The sequence below is a fragment of the Chlorocebus sabaeus genome, chromosome 26 (assembly GCF_047675955.1).
Source record: "Chlorocebus sabaeus isolate Y175 chromosome 26, mChlSab1.0.hap1, whole genome shotgun sequence".
NCBI lineage: Eukaryota > Metazoa > Chordata > Mammalia > Primates > Cercopithecidae > Chlorocebus > Chlorocebus sabaeus.
Genome location: NC_132929.1, coordinates 10,115,998 through 10,134,549, shown reverse-complemented (window position 1 = coordinate 10,134,549; position 18,552 = coordinate 10,115,998). Strand labels below are relative to the sequence as shown.

Sequence of the window (18,552 nt, the reverse complement as noted above, 5' to 3'; positions counted from 1 at the left end):
AAATTGACGAACACGTGACGCGGTCGGGCGGACCACTGCAGACGGAGCGGCGGAGCGAATTGGGACCTCTGGCTTATGAGCAGTCATGTTTCTCCAGTATTACCTCAACGAGGAGGGAGATCGGGTCTATACGCTGAAGGTGAGGAGAGAAAACAGGTTGTAAATAGGCATGGCGAGAAATGTAGATGGGAGGAATGGGTGAGGCCATACACGGAGTTACCTAGCTGGGTGCAGGGAACCAGAAAGTCCAGAACCGAGGTGGGGGAGAACCGGGAGCGCGCGACGAATTTTTTAATTAAAAAAAAAAAAAATTGGCCGGGCGCAGTGGCTCACGCCTGTAATCCTAGCACTTTGGGAGGCCGAGGCGTGTGGATTGCCTTAGCTCAGGAGTTAGAGACTATTCTGGGCAACACGGTGAAACTACGTTTCTACTAAAATACAAAAAATTAGCCGGGCGTGGCGGCGTGCACCTGTTTTCCCAGCTACCTGGGAGGCTAAGACAGGAGAATCGCTTAAACCCGGGAGGCGGAGGTTGCAGTAAACCGGGATAGCGCCATTGCACTCACTTTTCCATTTTTTTTTTTTTTTTTTTTTTTTTTTTTTTTGAGACGGAGTCTGGCTCTGTCACCCAGTCTGGAGTGCAGTGGCCGGATCTCAGCTCACTGCAAGCTCCGCCTCCCGGGTTTACGCCATTCTCCTGCCTCAGCCTCCGGAGTAGCTGGGACTACAGGCGCCCGCCACCTCGCCCGGCTAGTTTTTTGTATTTTTAGTAGAGACGGGGTTTCACCGTGTTCGCCAGGATGGTCTCGATCTCCTGACCTCGTGATCCGCCCGTCTCGGCCTCCCAGGGACTCGCTTTGTTGCCTCGGCTCACTGCAACCTCCGCCTCCTGGGCTCAAACAATCTTCCTGCCTCAGCCTCCCGAGTAGCTGGGACTACAGGCGTGCGCCACCACACCTGGCTAATTTTTGGTTTAGGGTTTTTTTGTTTGGTTGGTTGGTTTTGTTTGTTTGTTGTAGAGACGAGGTTTCGCCATATTGCCCAGGCTGGTCTCAAACTTCTGACCTCAAGCCATCCTCCTGCCTCGGCCTCCCAAAGTGCTGGGATTACAGGCGTGAGCCACCGCGCCCAGCCTTTTTAAGTTTTGTATTTCTCTATTTATTTGTACAACTTTTTGGGCTGATATTGCATCTTCTGTTTTCATGTTTGCCCTTTTTCGCGCTGTCCCCACCCCATTTCATCACTCCTGTACTGACATACATTCTCTATTCCTGGAGCAGAAATTTGACCCGATGGGACAACAGACCTGCTCAGCCCATCCTGCTCGGTTCTCCCCAGATGACAAATACTCTCGACACCGAATCACCATCAAGAAACGCTTCAAGGTGCTCATGACCCAGCAACCGCGCCCTGTCCTCTGAAGGTCCCTTAAACTGATGTCTCTTCTGCGGCCTGTTACCCCTCGGAGACTCCGTAACCAAACTCCTCAGTCTGTGAGCCCTGATGCCTTTTTGCCAGCCATACTCTGTGGCATCCAGTCTCATCGTGGTGATTGAGCATGCTTGTGTGAGGCAGTCATGGTGGCATCACCCATAAAGGGAACACGTTTGACTTTTTTTTCTTGTATTTTAAGTTACTACAAGATTATTAAAGATAAAATGATTGGAAAAACTCTTACTTGGTGTTGTTGGAGGAAAGGATTGGTAGTATTGTTTTAAAGGGAGGGAGATGATGGACGAGAGTACCCCAGAGAGTTGCAACAATACCACTTGGAAGAAAAACTTCAGTCCTGCTGTAGCAAGAGTGGTCATGTGCTGTTAGGGGTAGGAGGGTATTGGGGAGGAAAGATTAAGACTTTCACAGCTGTCAGCATTCCCTGAAAAATACCCCTGTTGTCACGTAATTTCTCATCCCTCGAAATAACATTTTGATTAAAAATGGAAGAGTACTTGAAAAAGTAATAGGTATATTATAGAGAGAAGGCAGTGAATTGAAAGAAGACCAATATTTCCTTTTTGTATAACTTTGAGAAAGTTACTTAACCTGTTTAGTCTGATTTTTCTCCTTATTAACTTATCTTTGAACTTATTGATATTTATCTTTGAACTCATTGATTTAGTGGTGGGTTTTTTTTTTTTTTTTTAAAGACAGAGTCTCACTCTGTTGTCCAGGCTGGAGTGCAGTGGTGGCTGACTACAACCTCCGTCTCCCAGGTTCAAGCAATTCTCCTGCCTCAGCCTCCCAAAGTGCTGGGATTACAGGCATGAGCCACCTTGGCCGGCCTAGTGCTATGGATTTTAAAATTGTTTTGTGGAGTCTGTATTTTAATTCTGCAATCTTTATTTTCTATGATATCAAGAATTCTAGATTCCAGAAGCAGATATAACTTAAATTAGCACAGACAGATGTGATTTATGAAGACATGCCCTGGAAAGACTTTTTTTTTTTTTTTGAGTCAGGGTCTCACTCCTGTGGTCCAGGCAGGAGTGCAGTGATGTGATCACGACTCATTGCAGCCTCTATCTCCCTGGCTCAAGTGATCCACTCCATTTTTAAAGTTTTTATAGAGGCGAAGTCTCGCTATGTTGCCCAAGCTGGTGTTGCACTCCTGGGCTCAAGCTGTCCTCCTGCCTTGGCCTCCCAAAGTGCTAGGATTACAGGTGTGAGCCACAGTGCCCGGCCAGACTTTGTCTTGGATCTTGTTATTTGACCATCCCAGCAGAAAAGTTCAGGATAGTTGTGGATTGCTGAAAAGAAAAAAAAATCTCTCCACTGGGGTCATAATTAATAGAAGACAGATTATTTTCTTTTTTTTTTCTTTTTTTTTTTTTTTTTGAGACGGAGTCTTGCTCTGTCGCCCAGGCTGGAGTGCAGTGGCCAGATCTCGGCTCACTGCAAGCTCCGCCTCCCGGGTTCACGCCATTCTCCTGCCTCAGCCTCCCGAGTAGCTGGGACTACAGGCGCCCGCCACCTCGCCCGGCTAGTTTTTTGTAATATTTAGTAGAGACGGGGTTTCACCGTGTTAGCCAGGATGGTCTCGATCTCCTGACCTCGTGATCCACCCGTCTCCGCCTCCCAAAGTGCTGGGATTACAGGCTTGAGCCACCGCGCCCGGCAGACAGATTATTTTCAAATTACTGAAGCATACAGGAATGGTGAAATGAGATACTTGTTTCCTGTTAAGCAATTTTATTTCTTAGCCTGTTCACTTACTTGCAGGGTTCTTAACATTGGATCGGAAGGATTTTAAAGAGTTAACAGAAATTCTGAAATGGGATACTTGTTTCCTGTCAAGCAATTTTATCGCTTAGCTTGTTCACTTATAGGATTGGATAAAACATTGGATCTGAAAGATTTTTAAAAGTTATCCAATTAAGGGGATAATGATTGGAGAAATGTTTAAGCACCAAAGTCGGTAAGTGGATTTTGCTACCAGTTTTTTAATGTTGGCTGCAGTTCTGCCTTTATCTTACAAAAAAGAAAAAAAAAAAAAAAAAAAAAGAATTAGCATTGCTCCATGCTACCACCTGTGTGGACTGAAAAGCTTTAACCTGGAAATATTCCTAATGAATATAGAGGAGAAAAAGCAAACTGGCATGAATATATACCAAGGACTTTTTCCATAAGAGATCCCCTGAGGAATGAGCCTTCATTTTGCACCAGAGGCTGTGTCTCCCTGAGGAAATAAGAAAGAGATCCTTGGGGTATTAACGTCTGAGACATAAATTTATAGGGCTTGATTAGTGCTCAGAAACAAAAGTCTTAACAGGGATAGTATATTGGAATTAGGTGGTATATATAAGTAAATGCAGATACACTGGTAGGAAATTGGGTTTTATAAAAATTCTGTTTCTTTATAAAGAAAGTCTGAAGTTTGAATGAACAGCAGGCCTGTCTGAGGAAAAAACTGATCCTGCAGAGAATGGATGAAAGCTGTGGGCCTGAATCAAGAAACCCAGACTTTATAAAATAAAGTCAAGCTTTAGAAGGTTTACATTTGACATTCGAATTTTTCATTTTGTTACCAGGATCTTTTTAACTTTTTTAATCCTTTATTCCTTGAAAGGATTTGGACTGTGTGTCATTTGATAAAAGAGAACTTACTGGAATACAGTTCCCATTGCTAGGAGTGCTGCTTACACATAACCACTTGTGAGGAGCAAAGACCCCAGGCAAAGCCAGGGGCCGGTTTCTGGGCCCAGGTGATTGTTAAATTTAGAGGTCTTGATCACAGCTATAGGAAATAGCTTTTCAAACAAAACATCGATGAGTCAAAATTTATGGAACACCTCCATGTATACATTAAATAAACACTAAGAAAAAATAGTCTAGCGACAATAAATGTAGTGGTGAAAACATGGAATGGATTTGAGAAAATACCTCAATGTCTTCTCCAGGTATAAAAAATGTATTATTATTCAATGGAATTTTCAGTCCGACCAGAAGGTGGACATAGCATTTACTAAAGGACAAGAACAAGAAAAAAAATTAAAGTCGGACAAGTGTGTTTAAGGTACTTTAATTTACAGTTTTATTTTTGTTTGTTTATTTTTTTGAGAGGAAGTTTTGCTCTTGTTCCCCAGTGCAGTGGTGCATTCTCGGCTCACTGCAACCTTCGCCTCCCGAGTTCAAGCGATTCTCCTGCCTCATCCTAAGGAGTAGCTGGGATTACAGGCACACGCCAGCACGCCCGGCTAAGTTTTGTATTTTTGGTAGAGACAGGGTTTGGCCCTGTTGGCCAGGCTGGTCTGGAACTCCTGACCTCAGGTGATACGCCCGCCTCAGCCTCCCAAAGTGCTAGGATTACAGTCGCGAACCACTGCGCCCGGCCTACTTTATAGTTTTATTTATTTATTTTTTTACATAAAAATGCTTATTTTAGACCTCTACATAAAAATTACAATGAGGGTTATTCCCAGGTATAGGAGCGGTGTTTCTGGTTTATAAAGAAATCATGAATGATGTTTTCAGAGACACTCGTGAAAAAGAAATGGCTCCTCGGGTTCTGAGGGTGAGGAGGAGCGCCCGCCCCCTCAGATGCAGAGTGAGTGTGCAGCACAGCCGGACCAAGGAAAATGATTTTACCCCCTTCACGCGGGTCGGGCCGTGCCCTGGACTACAGCTCCCGTCGTGCCCCTGGCCACTCGCATTCGGCCCCGCCCCCGCCTGCCGTGTCCCGCGGCGAGCGCAGGCGTGCTGCACTCTGTCACCTCGGGCTGCGGCGGCTGGGCGGGGCTTTCGGGCGCCCGCGGGACGGTTCCGCCCTCTGACTGCACCCCCGGGCTTCTCTTCGCAAGGTTCACCTCGAATGAGGAAGAAGCGGGGAGGGAAGGGAAGGGCTGCGGCGGCGCGGGCGCAGCCAGTCGTGCCAGGGGCTGGGGAAGGCCAGGTCACGTAACTGCTGCTCTGGCGTCGGGCCGGGGAGGGGGCGCCAGCCCCGGCAGCGCGAACCTTGCGCGCGCCGCGGCTCCGAAACAGTTACCGGCTAGTAAACAACAGCTGCGCGCGCAGCCGCATCAGCTGGCGCCGGGATACCGCACCTGCGACCTCCTTCTCCCTCAACCCGCTGCTCAGGCCAGCTTGCGGGGCCGTCTCCTCTGCTGGGACCCGAAGGAAGAACGGCGAGGGGGTGACCTGTGCCGGGGCGGGGGTTGGGGAGAACGCGCCTCCGGCAAAGGGGGTGGCCCGTCCTGTCACACGCAGGAGAAACCTAGCGAGCGGACCGTGGCTCAGTGGACTAGCTACGACTTGCCACGACTCTGAGCTGCAGTCCGAGGTGTCTTGATCCGCTAACCTCCTCCCAGACCCCGAGGACATTTCTGCTAGGAGAAGAGCGGGCGCGCCACCGCCACCGACCTCTCGGAGACAGGAATCCGCTCTGCCCCTGCATCTTACTCTGCTCGCCCTTCTCTCAGTAGTGTGGGTTATTTTTCCCGTTATGCATGCGCACCTTTCCCACCAGACCCAAGTGGATTGTCGACATCAAAAACACCGGGTGGCTTTGCATACACCTCCCCTCAGCCAGACCTGTGGGGTATTCACCTGATACACAACAGGTGGCCGGGTGTACACCTTTTTGCAATCTGATCCACGCTGTAGTCGCCTGATAAAGGTTGGCCTGCACGCACTTCGCTCAACTAGAACCGTGGGACACTCACCAGATAAAGGACTACCTCGACGGGAACCTGGGGGCTGAGGGGAGGGAGGCTTCCTCTGCTGCCCTGAGACCATGGCACTGAGCCTTCAGCCCCGGACCAGAGGGGATAGCTAGGTAGCTCTTCATTCTGAACGAAAGAAATCACACAAGATTGGCATTGTTTTGTCTTTTTGTTTTTTGTTTTTTTCTCTCTTAAAAAACAAATTCACCTAATGGTGATGCACTTTCTAGGACAGTCGGCTTGAATTCTGAGTAGAAGGATTCTTAGTTGGGGTTTTTGGTGTGGTGTGAATCAAGGTTATTGAAATGTGTTATTTTTCAAGTTATCTTTTGTATTCTTGCAGTCAACAGTAGCTAGCGTGAGGAAGATTTTGCGAGGTTCCCCCCACTTTTTTGGTTCTTAAAACGAGCAAAATGCATCCTCCAGAAACCACCACCAAGATGGCTTCAGTTCGGTTCATGGTGACACCGACAAAGATCGATGACATTCCAGGTTTGTCAGACACCAGTCCGGACCTCAGCTCTCGATCTAGTTCCCGAGTAAGATTTAGCTCCCGGGAAAGTGTGCCTGAAACAAGCCGTAGTGAGCCTATGAGTGAGATGTCTGGGGCCACCACTTCGCTGGCAACTGTTGCACTGGATCCACCCAGTGACCGGACTTCTCACCCCCAGGATGTCACCGAGGGTAAGTAGAAACACAGGCCGCAGCATACTTTCATTACTGGCTTCTTTATCCAAGATGACCGTCTATGGATCTGAAAGATCATAATCATATAATTATGATTATAATAGTCATCAGGAACCAAGGCACCTCTTTGTGAGATGCTTAGGAACTCTTTGGAGTAATAACATAGTGGCTCTTTGCAGTAGTAATTTGTCATGTGGGAAGGTGTATGACAAGAAGGAAGGCAAATGTATATTTTAACTTTCTCATTTTTGTCTTCTTAGAAATGAAATGGGTATTTTGATTAAGGGTGAATATCAAAGAATGTAATCGTTTTTCAGCACAGAGAATCCTAAATTTTAAAATTTAGTGAGTCGGATATGTGTTCTGTAGTCATCATTGACTATTTCAGTCTGCTTTAAGGCCGGTTATATGGAGTCGTTATTGGTCATATCTTAGTAGCTTTCTTCCAAGACTTCGGAGGTGCATTGCAAAATTCTTTTTTGAAATTATGTTTTTATGGAGACCTTGACGCAAGTAGCTAAGCCCACTCAGGGTGATGGTGGGTAGATCTAATGTGCTATTCTGTCAAATGGAAGACTTCTAAAAAGGCTTTTAGGGCCTGATTCCCATGTAATTTCTTCTCTCTGAGCTTTAGATGGAATGTCTGATGAGTCTTTACAGTTAGTAGGTAGCGCACAGCCACTCCTGGCTCATGTTGCCTGCTGCAGACCTTTAGCTTCCTAAACCAGTTTGTGTGTGTCAGCTGGCTTGGTTTTATTTGATGTACTGGGAAGAGGTGATGAAAGAGAGAGAAGAGAGAAAATGGGGAGATCATAACATTTTTTGGACTCTGAAATTTAAAAGTTTGAGACCTGTACTGCTTTATATATTTAGTTTTATGCTGTGTTGTAACTAATATAATCTTTTAGTGATAAAAATTTCCCTTAGAGACTGTCTCTTAAAATAATAACCCACCCAAGTTTGAAAACCGTAGCGTCACCCACTGTCTTGTGAAAGCAAGGCTTACTCACCATTTTCCAGTGTCAGAAAACATTGTTTCTTTTAACCTAAAGGGTTCAGGAAACCAGAATGATTTTAGTTCCCTTATTCTGTGTGTGCTTTTCGTATGTGGAGACAAGGTAGATTTAGTAAAGTTTACAGTTCTAAAATTCACTCATCCTTGATTAATCATTTTTTCTTTTATGGAGAGATTATAGGTTGGTTCTCAGACTTTACTGTTTTCAACTTTTTGACAAATGTTACAGTATATCATACATTGTATTAAAATTACAGTATGGAGTAAAAATTTATCATTTCCTCTTCCTCCAAATTAATTCCAAATTGTGGTTTTAGTTTTTATCCATCATGCTTGTATTTAGGTTGTAAAAATACCGGATAAAGACTATACCAGTGTTAATTTTTTAATGTTGTAATTATCATTAGGTAGTTTATAGTTTAGCTTGTTAGACTTGTGACTTAAATGGTATGGAATTGTATTTTTATTCTTTGGAAAAGTGGACTTATTTCAGTAATGTGTGAGACCAGCAGAACAGGATCCTTGTCCCATCTGCGGTTCTGACATTACCCTTAGGCATTCTTTACAGTCTAGAGTGGTATCCTTTTACACTACAGGGATAAAAATGGGGACTACAGGGATAAAAATGGGGACATGTCTAAGTGAAATTTCTGTTTGTTTACGTGGTTACAGATGTTAAAAGCTTGGTTCTCTATATAACGCATTCCTTACTTAATGTTTAAATATTCTCCGGTACCCAGATGAAAGGGAAATTAATAGTCTGGCCATTAGAGAGCACTTTGCCCTATTCTTGTGGAACTTTCTACTTTCTCAGTGACCTACCTTTTATCTTTTTTTCTTTCTATATTTAAAAATATTCTTATGATGACTGTCATCATGTGATAAATTTTCCCCACCATTAGAAGAAACCACTTAGAAACATAATTATTTCACCCTTGGCTTCTCAGTATGTGAAAGCCCTTTTTAGATTTAGATGTAGATCTTCAAAGGTTGCTGTTGTGAAGAAAAGGGCCTAATGTTAATATACATTTTCCTCTAGGCTGGCTTTAATATAGAAAACAACTGCATCCTTTCTGCAGTTGACCATCCTTGAGCTCATAGTACATTTCACAATTAGTTTGCTATTTTAGTATTTACAGTTCTCTGAATTTTTTGACCCTTGTACATCCTTCTGTGGTTGTGACACTAGTATGATTCTTCTTTCCCCCATGCCTCCCACATTTCTTCATGTAGAGAAACTTCCCACCTGAAGTTTCTTGTCATATGCCTTTTACTCACATTACATCACACAAACGGGGTGACACATGAAGATTTTTTTTTTTTTTTTTTTTTTTTTTGAGATGGAGTTTCACACTTGTTGCCCGGGCTGGAGTGCAATGGTGCAATCTCCACAGACTGCAACCTCCATCTCCCGGGTTCCAGTGATTCGCTTGCCGCAGCCTCCCAAGTAGCTGAGATTACAAGCATGCGCCACCACACCTGGCTAATTTTTTGTATTTAGTAGAGATGGGGTTTCACCATGTTGGTCAAGCTGGTCTCAAACTCCTGACCTCAGGTGATACACCCACCTTGGCCTCCCAAAGTGCTGGAATTACAGGCGTGAGCCATGGCGCCGGGCCCCACATGAAGTTTTAAATACTTATTTCAGTGTGTTTTAATTTTTTCTGCTACTGGCTTTCTGAGTAGACAGTTTTCTTTCTGCTATCAAAGTAATTTTTCTTTCATTTTGGCAAGGCTCCATTTGAATTTATAGGACTGTCTAGTTGGTAAAATCAAGAATCTTAGCAGTGTATTAGCTTATGTATGAAGAATGCCTTAAAGATACAAAAGAAACTGTTGAGAGTGGATGCCTCTGGAAAGTCAGTTACAAAAATAGAGTGGAGCTGGGCGCGGTGGCTTACGCCTGTAATCCTAGCACTTTGGAAGGCCGAGGCGGGTGGATTGCCTGAGCTCAGGAGTTCGTGATCAGCCTGGGAAACACAGGGAAACCCCGTCTCTACTAAAAATACAAAAAATTAGCCAGGCATGACGGCGTGCGCCTGTAATCCCAGCTACTCGGGAGGCCTTGACAGGAGAATTGCTTGAACCCAGGAGGCGGAGGTTGCAATGAGCTGAGATCACGCCACTGCACTCCAGCCTGGGTGACAGAGCGAGACTCTATCTCAAAAAAAAAAAAGAAGAAAAAGAGTGGATTTTCTTTTACCAAAACAATTAAGGGCATATACAATTTTTAAATATTTATAGTATGTCACTTTTATAGTAATTTGTTTGAAAAGCACCATATGTTAGAGCTAATGATCTAGAATCTCATTCTTATCAAACCACATTTTAATAAATGAGGAGACTTAAAACCCCAATAGATTAGACTAAAAAAATAACAAAATAAATGAGGAAACTAAGGCTTATAGAGACGGTTATTTGTAGATCACATAATTGCAAAGCCAAGACTGAAGTTCAGGCCTCCTGACCTTTATCTAGTGCTCTTTCTTGCATCGTTTTGCCTCTGCTAGGATGAACATTTTTGACATGTGCTTTATAACCATGTGGCTATAAAGCATGTTTTTATATGTCATTTGCAGTCCCTAATACTTTTTTTTTGAGATGAAGTCTCGCGTTGTCTCCCAGGCTGGAGTACAGTGGCATTATCTTGGCTCACTGCAACCTCCATCTCCTGGGTCCAAGTGATTCTCCAGCCTCAGCCTCCCAAGTAGCTGGGATTACAGGCATCTGCAACCACACCCAGCTAAATTTTGTATTTTTAGCAGAGTTAGGGTTTCACCTTGTTGGCCAGGCTGGTCTCAAACTCCTGACCTCAAATGATCCTCCTGCCTCGGCCTCCTAAAGTTCTGGGATTACAGGTGTGAACCACACACCCTGCCTGCAGTCCCTAATACATTTCAACCTTTTATAATTCAACAGATACTCCCTGAGACGCTGATATGTATGAGGCAGTCTGGTATTAATTGTAGGGAATATACAGATAACATATAGTTTCTGCCTTTGCAGATCTCATGGTATAGTGGTGAAAATGACTAGGGCACTTTACTTATTCCTTCACCAAATATTTATTACTCTGAGCAATTATTAAGGGTAAGGCACTGGCTGGCTGTTAAAGATGTTGGGTGTTAAAGACAGAGAAAAAGAATCCGTTATCTGTTCTAAGGGAAGTTATGATCTAATAGAGAAAGCAAACACATATGTATATAAATTAAAATGCTGTATAAGTCCAACAATAAAAACATGCAAAAATACAGCAAAGGAAAATGATCAACTGAGATAAAATAGAGACACTAAGAGACCGGAGGACTTGATAAGGTAAAGCGTGGTGAAAAGTGTAGAAAGATTAAAGACTGTGGTCAGACGGTTGAATGTTGTTGGAGTGAGCAATTTCAGAGGTAGAGCATTTCTCATGTAATGTGATCTGGTGTGTAGCCTTGAAGTGGGTTTCTGAAGTGAAGAGTTGAAGTCTAAGTATAACAACTTTGAGACTGGCTGTTAACCAAGTTTTTGTGAGAGATGTTAGAGACACAAAAGTAATTTAGATAAGTCCCTTCTTTAAGAAGGAGTGTCCTCTCTGAAACCTTTTCTGATTGAACCCCATATCCAGATATAATAAACCAGGCTCTTTTTGTCCCTATATTGCTATAATACCTATATCACTGTATTTTGTTTTTATTTACATACTATCTTTCTCAACTATGCTGTAGAGTTCTTGAGGACAAGGATACAAAATTATTTATACCTAGTATAATATGTGATATCCCATATAACTTGTACACAGTAAGTATACATTGAGCTGAAGATCTTGTAGACTTAACAAGAGACAAATTAAAAACATACTCTGATAAAGGCATATTAATGTATGTACTACAGCAGTGCTACTTCATCTGGCTGCACAATGAAATGATCTAGAGAACTTTTCAAAAAATGCCTCTAGGCTGAGCATGGTGGCTCACGCCTGTAATCTCAGCACTATGGGAGGCCGAGGCGGGAGGATCACTTGAGGCTAGGAGTTCGAGACCAGCCTGGCCAACATGGCGAAACCCTGTCTCTACTAAACATGTGAAAACTTTTCCAGGTGTGGTGGTGCTTGCTTGTAATCTCAGCTACTCAGGTGGCTGAGGCATGAGAACCTGGGAGGCAGAAGTTGCACTCCAGCCTGGGTGACAGAGCAAGACTCTGTCTCAAATAGATACATCAAAATAAAAATAAAAAATACCTCTACCCTGAGAAACAAAATCCAACAAAAAACAAAATTATCATTTTTAGCCACACACTAAAATAAGTGAATTATATTGTATTGCCAATCATAGGTGACTATGACTTTCTTTTGTTTTGTTTTTATTCTTCTTTTTTGAGAGAGAGTCTCACTCTGTCGCCCAGGCTGGAGTGCAATGGCATGGTCTCCACTCACCGCAACCTCCGCCTCCCGGGTTCAAGTGATTCTTCTGCCTCAGCCCCCAGTAGCTGAGACTACAGGCATGCGCCACCACACCCAGCTAATTTTTGTATTTTTAGTGGAGATGGGGTTCCACTATGTTGGCCAGGCTGGACTATTATCTTTCTCTTAAATATATCTTCTATATTATATAATTATTAAATACTATCCATGTTTTACCTCAGCATTCTAATAGTGAGCTAAAATACATTGATTTGGTACCTTCTTAGCTTGCCTGAAAGCATCCTCTTGATAGTTTTTTTGTTTTTGTTTTGTTTTGTTTGTTTTTTGAGACGGTCTCATTCTGTCAACCAGGCTGGATACAGTGGTGTGATCACAGCTCCCTGCAGCCTCAACTTTCTGAGCTCAAGCAATCCTCCACCTCAGCCTCTTGAGTAGCTGGGAACACAGGTGCACACTGCCATGCCCAGCTAACCTTTTTTTTGTAGAGATGAGGTTTTACCATGTTGCCCAGGCTGGTCTCGAACTCCTGCGTTCAAGCAGTTAGCCCACCTCAGACTCATAAAGTGCTGAGATTACAGGTGTGAGCCACCATGCCTGGCCTTAGATTTTTTTTCTTTAAAAAAAAGCTTTTCAGTGTCACTTGTCCAAAACATTTTGGTTGTAGACCTAAACTGTTTTTCCTCTCTTCTCTATACTCCATAGCCAGATTAAACTTTATAATATACTGCTTTACACCACAAGAAGCAATCAGCCAAATCCAGAATATGGAAAGTCTTATTGAATAACTAGATTCTTCAACAAATAATTGGGATGGGGCGGAGGAGGCGTGTTGGGAAGAGAGGGAAAGCTGTTACAGATAGAAAGAGCCATTTCAGCCAGATGCAGTGTGTGAACCTGGTTTGGATTCGGATGTGCATAAAACAAATGAAATAAGATACTTTTGAGACAAGTGGGGGAAATTTGAACATGTACATGGTATTAAACAATATTAAGAAATTGTTAATTTTCTTAGAGATGTTTATGACACTGTGATAACGTAAAGCTGTTATCTATACAGATATATATTGAAGTGTTTACAGGTTAAATGAAATGTACTCCAGCTCCTTCTTCCCCACTCCTCCCCAAAAAAGTTGGGGGGAGAGAGACAAAACAAGATTAGCAACTGTTTATAATTTGTTGAAGTAGAGTAAAAGGTACATTTTACTATTTCTTAGCTTTTATCTTTGAAGCTGTTTGGGAACTCTCTGAGCTCAAGTGATCCTCCCACTTGGGTCTCTCAAAGTGCTAGGATTGCAGGCATGAGCCACCACGCTTGGCCAATTTTTAAAAAGGTTAAATTACAATTAAAGGATTTTCTTTTGTTGAGTGTGTCCTAGAATACTGTAGATATTTGATTAAATATCAGTGATTGATACAGTGATTACCTCAACTTCTTGTCCTTGATCTTTGGTGGTCTCTTCTATGTCCTCACTAAGTCTTTCCACCATGAGCCCAAATTCTTCTCAGTGGCATGTTTCTAGATTCCAAATTCTCGTAAATGTTGATATTACCTTTGCTGGAATGGAAGGAAACTGAAGAAAGAAGGTACTCCTGCAAACCTGGGAACCTTATGAGAGTCGTACTTTCCCATTTTAAAGCTGTTAGAAGAAGGGGAATGTTTCTAATGCTGACATTTAAGGCAACTTATAATGCTGTAAGCTTTTGAATTATGGCTGCTGCTTCTTTTGCCCTTCGTGTCTAACATATACTTCTGGACTACTAAGAACTTTGTGCAAATTCTAAAAGGGCACCCCTTTGTGTCCTGAGCCATCATGGCTTCCACTGGAGAAGGGCAAGCTGGATTTCAACCCCCTTCCCATTGCCCTTCTGGCTTAATGCCCTTGTGCACGGTCTACAGAGCTGTAGCTGGTGAGCTTGATGTTTCAGAATAATGAAGTTACATGTGTTTAAGTTTTTGGTGATGTGTATTTCTGAGGAGTAGGTTTGAAAGTTTGGAGAGCTATAGTATAGACTTATGAGCATTTCAATTTTGTGAATGTTAAAACAATGTATTCTTTTTTTTTTTTTTTTTTTTTGAGACGGAGTCTCGCTCTGTCGCCCAGGCTGGAGTGCAGTGGCCGGATCTCTGCTCACTGCAAGCTCCGCCTCCCGGGTTTACGCCATTCTCCTGCCTCAGCCTCCCGAGTAGCTGGGACTACAGGCGCCCGCCACCTCGCCCGGCTAGTTTTTTGTATTTTTTTAGTAGAGACGGGGTTTCACCTTAATGAAGTTTTATAAGTTTTACAAGTATATGGAAAAACAAGCAGCTATTCCCTATTAAAACCCTGTAATTAGTGCTTCAGTGTATATATTTTTTTATTTTTTGAGACGGGGTCTAGCTCTGTTACCCAGGCGGGACTTGGGTAGGCAGTGGCTATTCAGAGGCACAACTGTAGTACACTGCAGTCTTGAACTCCTGGGCTCAAGCGATCCTCCCACCTCAGCCTCCCGAGTAGTTAGGACTACAGGCATGCGCCACCATGCCCAGCTAAGTTTTGTATTTGCTTTTGGTAGAGATGGGGTTTTGCCACGTTGCTGAGGTTGGTCTCGAACTCCTGGGCTCAAGCGATCTGCCCACCTCGGCTTCCCAAGCTGCTAGGATTACAGGTATGACCCACTGCACCTGGCCCTGGTATACTTTTTAAGAATCTTAACAATTACATTTGAAGGTACAAGCACAAAACTGCAGAACATACACCATATACACATGCATACAGCACCTTGCCTTAATGGCAGAAGTTCAATACCTGATTTAGGAAACACTTATCACCATATTTGCTCAGCTCTAAGGTGTGTACATTACTGTATTTTAACATTTCTGACAGTCAGGTGCCTTTTACTTTTGAAGAATTTTTAAGCTACTGTTAAAGTGGAATTTATACTTAACGAGATTTTAGAATCAAGTCAGTATTGTAAGTCAGTCAGTCTGAGGGGCTATGTGAAACCTGAAATTTTGAAGTTACCTTTGGATGTCTTAACTGAAAAAAATGTAAGGGCTGAAGTTTTTTTCTTCTTAAAATTTCAGTTTTTGTAGTTGAAAACCGTAGAAATAGAAAACAAAAGCCACACTGTTAGGAAATGACAGGTCTTAATTCTAATTTTAGTCTTTTTTTTTTCTTTTTAAAATTTCCTGTTATCTTAGCTCAGAGCTAGGTTTTAGTCTCCAGTTTTCTAGCTAAATTAACCAGTGGCAGTTTTTGTTTATAGTTTTGTTATGGCACTGCTCATGCTCGTTATATTTGTTGTGGACTTGAGCAAAAAACTCAATTGATGACATTCATCTGTTTATAGTCATTACCATTTGGTAAACAACTTTAATTTTTGTCAGAGTAGCACCTGAATTTCTCTCGTTTTACCAGACAGGTCAACATTTACTTTGGGGTAAAGCTATTTATTTTTCATATTGCTAGTTTAAAAAAAGAGAGAAGAGAGAACACTAAAGTTAAAAATTCTATGTACACATGTACATTTTCACTTTGAGGAGCTATGAGAAATTGAATCTAACCAAAATTTACCTTTATTCTATTTTGAGAGCATTTGCATTTACCATATTTAGTTTTTTTTTTGTTTGTTTGTTTTTTTGAGATGGAGTCTCGCTCTGTTGCCCAGGCTGTAGTGCAGTGGGGCTATCTTGGCTCACTGCAGCCTCCGCCTCCCAGGTTCAAGCAGTTCTCCTGCCTCAGCCTCCTGAGTAGCTGGGATTATAGGCATGTGCCATCATGCTCGGTTAATTTTTGTATTTTTAGTAGAGATGGGGTTTCACTATGTTTAGGTCTCGAACTCCTGACCTTGTGATCCGCCTACCTCGGCCTCCCAAAGTCCTGGGATTACAGGCATGAGCCACTGTGCCTGGCTAAAGTAGTTGTTGTTGTTGTTAACAGCCTTTTTTCACAGCTGGCTAATTTATGTCCTAAGATGCATGCAAAAGATTATACTCAGTTTATTTTTTTCTGGTTCAGCAGCATGCTACATTTCAAATGAAATTTTAAGAATCGATAGGAATAGAAAAATGTTCTTCCCTTCAAAAGTTCTTTTCCCTTTCGAAAAATGATCAGTTTTGGTATTTTTTCATTTTTAAAAAAGTCATTTTATTCTGTACTAAGATGAAATTTTTCTTATCCAGGAGAAACCTGAGGTTGATGAGGTTAAGTAACTTGCCCAAGGTCATACAAATAATAAATTGAAGAATAATGAATTGAACCCAGGCACATGTAATTCTAAGACCAGCATTTTTGTCATTACATTGCATTTTCTCTGGTATGCTAATAGTAGTTGGCCCTATTGAAACATTTATTAAGACATAATTGCTAGCCTGGGCAACATAGTGAAACCTCGTCTTCACAAAAAAAAAAAAAAAAAAAAAGCAGCTGGGTGTGGTGCTGTGCACCTGTAGTCCCAGCTACTTGGGAGGCTGGGATGGAAGGATTCCTTGAGTCCGAGAGGTCAAGGCTGTAGTGAGCCATGATCATGCCCCTGCACTCCAGCCTGGGTGACAGAGCAAGACCCTGTATCAAAAAAAAAAAAAAAAAAAAAAAGTAATAAAATGACATATTCTCTGAATAATTTAGATTCTATGTTCCTAAAAGGAAATCTGGCATAAGGATATGTATTTCATTGTCTTTTGTACAAATTATGTGCCTAGAGCAGTGTAGTAGTGCTGAGTTACATCAAGTTATTGATTTAGTTACATTAATCCTTCTGTCCTAAAGCTAACGAAGATTTTGACCCAAGTCTCAGTAGATCTAAAACATTTTGTTTTGGGTTGTGTTTTCATTTTCCTTTTCTTACATTTTTAGAAATATGTCCTTAGTTTTAACAATATGTTGCTTAATGTCAGGTTTATTTTCTATATACTTTTTTGTGTTGACTAGGAGCCCCTTTTTAATCTAGCAAGCATTTCATAATGGAAGAATGAAATGTCTTAGCTCAGAAGCAAAACCCTGAGTCACTGAATGTCTGTGTTCATAGCTGCCAGCGCTACCTCTTTGGTTGGTGATTCTTAGGTTCTGTCTGTCATACCTGGGCTATATTGACGTCAGACTAAGGAAAAAGGTGGCAGCCTTTTATAAAGAGTTGTGATATTGTGAAAGAGGAAACAGTGGAAACTGAGGACTCAGAGGCATTTGATAATGCCTGCTTTAGTATTTGGATCATCAGCCGAAATGGCTGAAGTAGCTATGAAATTAGCTAGCCATCAGCTATCCTACTCTATTCTTTTTTTTTTTTTTTTTTTTTTGAGACGGAGTCTCACTCTATCGCCCAGACTGGAGTGCAGTGGCCAGATCTCAGCTCACTGCAACCTCCGCCTCCCGGGTTTATGCTATTCTCCTGCCTCAGCCTCCTGAGTAGCTGGGACTACAGGCGCCCGCCACCTCGCCCGGCTAGTTTTTTGTATTTTTTAGTAGAGACGAGGTTTCACCAGGTTAGCCAGGATGGTCTCGATCTCCTGACCTTGTGATCCGCCCGTCTCGGCCTCCCAAAGTGCTGGGATTACAGGCTTGAGCCACCGCGCCCGGCCTATCCTACTCTATTCTTTCCTCTAGTGAAGACACAACTTTTAGGTCTCTGAAAAAGTAACTGGGCAGGTGGTGGTGTGTGGTGTTCTCAAGGTTCATTCTTTGCTTATAGTGCATTAGACATGTAATCCTAGTTTTATATTGCCTTTGAGTCTATAGTTCATTGGATAAGACCGTGAGCTCCTTGGGCAGGAACAGTGTCTTGCTCTCCATTTCATTCCTATTTCTTGGCACATAGTGGGCACTCAAATATTATTGAGTAAATGCGTGATCCTTTCAGTCTCAGTTAAAGCATGAGATTTTCCTGAGGCTTTTAACTTGGAGAACTCTTTGCCTTTCTTACTCTACAATATGATGAATCCATCAGAAAATAATGTCTTTTAGATATTTATAAATATGTAAATCACCAACCAAAGAGGTAGCGCTGGCAGCTGTGAACACAGTCATTCAGTTACTCAGGGTTTCATTGCTGATGTATGACATTTCATTCTTCTATTTTTAGTTTTAGCCCCCAAATTCATTATATATTCACCACTGATAACATCTCATAAAAATCCATTTTCATAGACAGTTTCAAGTCAAGATTTAAAAGGCTTAAGCTGTAAGTCTTTGCCATCCCATGATAGTTGGTCTTTACCAAAGTAATTGATTCATTCAATTCTTTTAATAATTTTATACGTAGTAAGGCAAAATTTAGAATTTGTGATCATTTTTATATTTTTCACTAACATTTCC

At 42.3% G+C, this 18,552-nt stretch overlaps 2 protein-coding genes across 3 annotated transcripts in view; both read left to right on the top strand.

Annotated features, from left to right (window-relative positions):
• Position 1: 1 nt before the first annotated feature.
• NOP10 (NOP10 ribonucleoprotein) lies at positions 2-1,671 on the top strand. The gene is made up of 2 exons (XM_008017138.3): positions 2-139; positions 1,281-1,671. The coding sequence occupies exons 1-2, from the start codon at positions 86-88 to the stop codon at positions 1,419-1,421; spliced, it is 195 nt and encodes a 64-aa protein (XP_008015329.1). The 5' UTR covers positions 2-85; the 3' UTR covers positions 1,422-1,671.
• Positions 1,672-5,233: 3,562 nt separating this feature from the next.
• Positions 5,234-18,552, top strand: part of SLC12A6 (solute carrier family 12 member 6) — a 104,078-nt gene continuing 90,759 nt past the window's right edge. For both annotated transcript variants that reach the window (XM_008017142.3, XM_008017141.3), the window contains exon 1: positions 5,234-6,842. In XM_008017142.3, the coding sequence (XP_008015333.1) occupies positions 6,572-6,842 (271 nt within the window). In that variant the 5' untranslated portion in view covers positions 5,234-6,571. The remainder of the gene's footprint in view (positions 6,843-18,552) is intronic.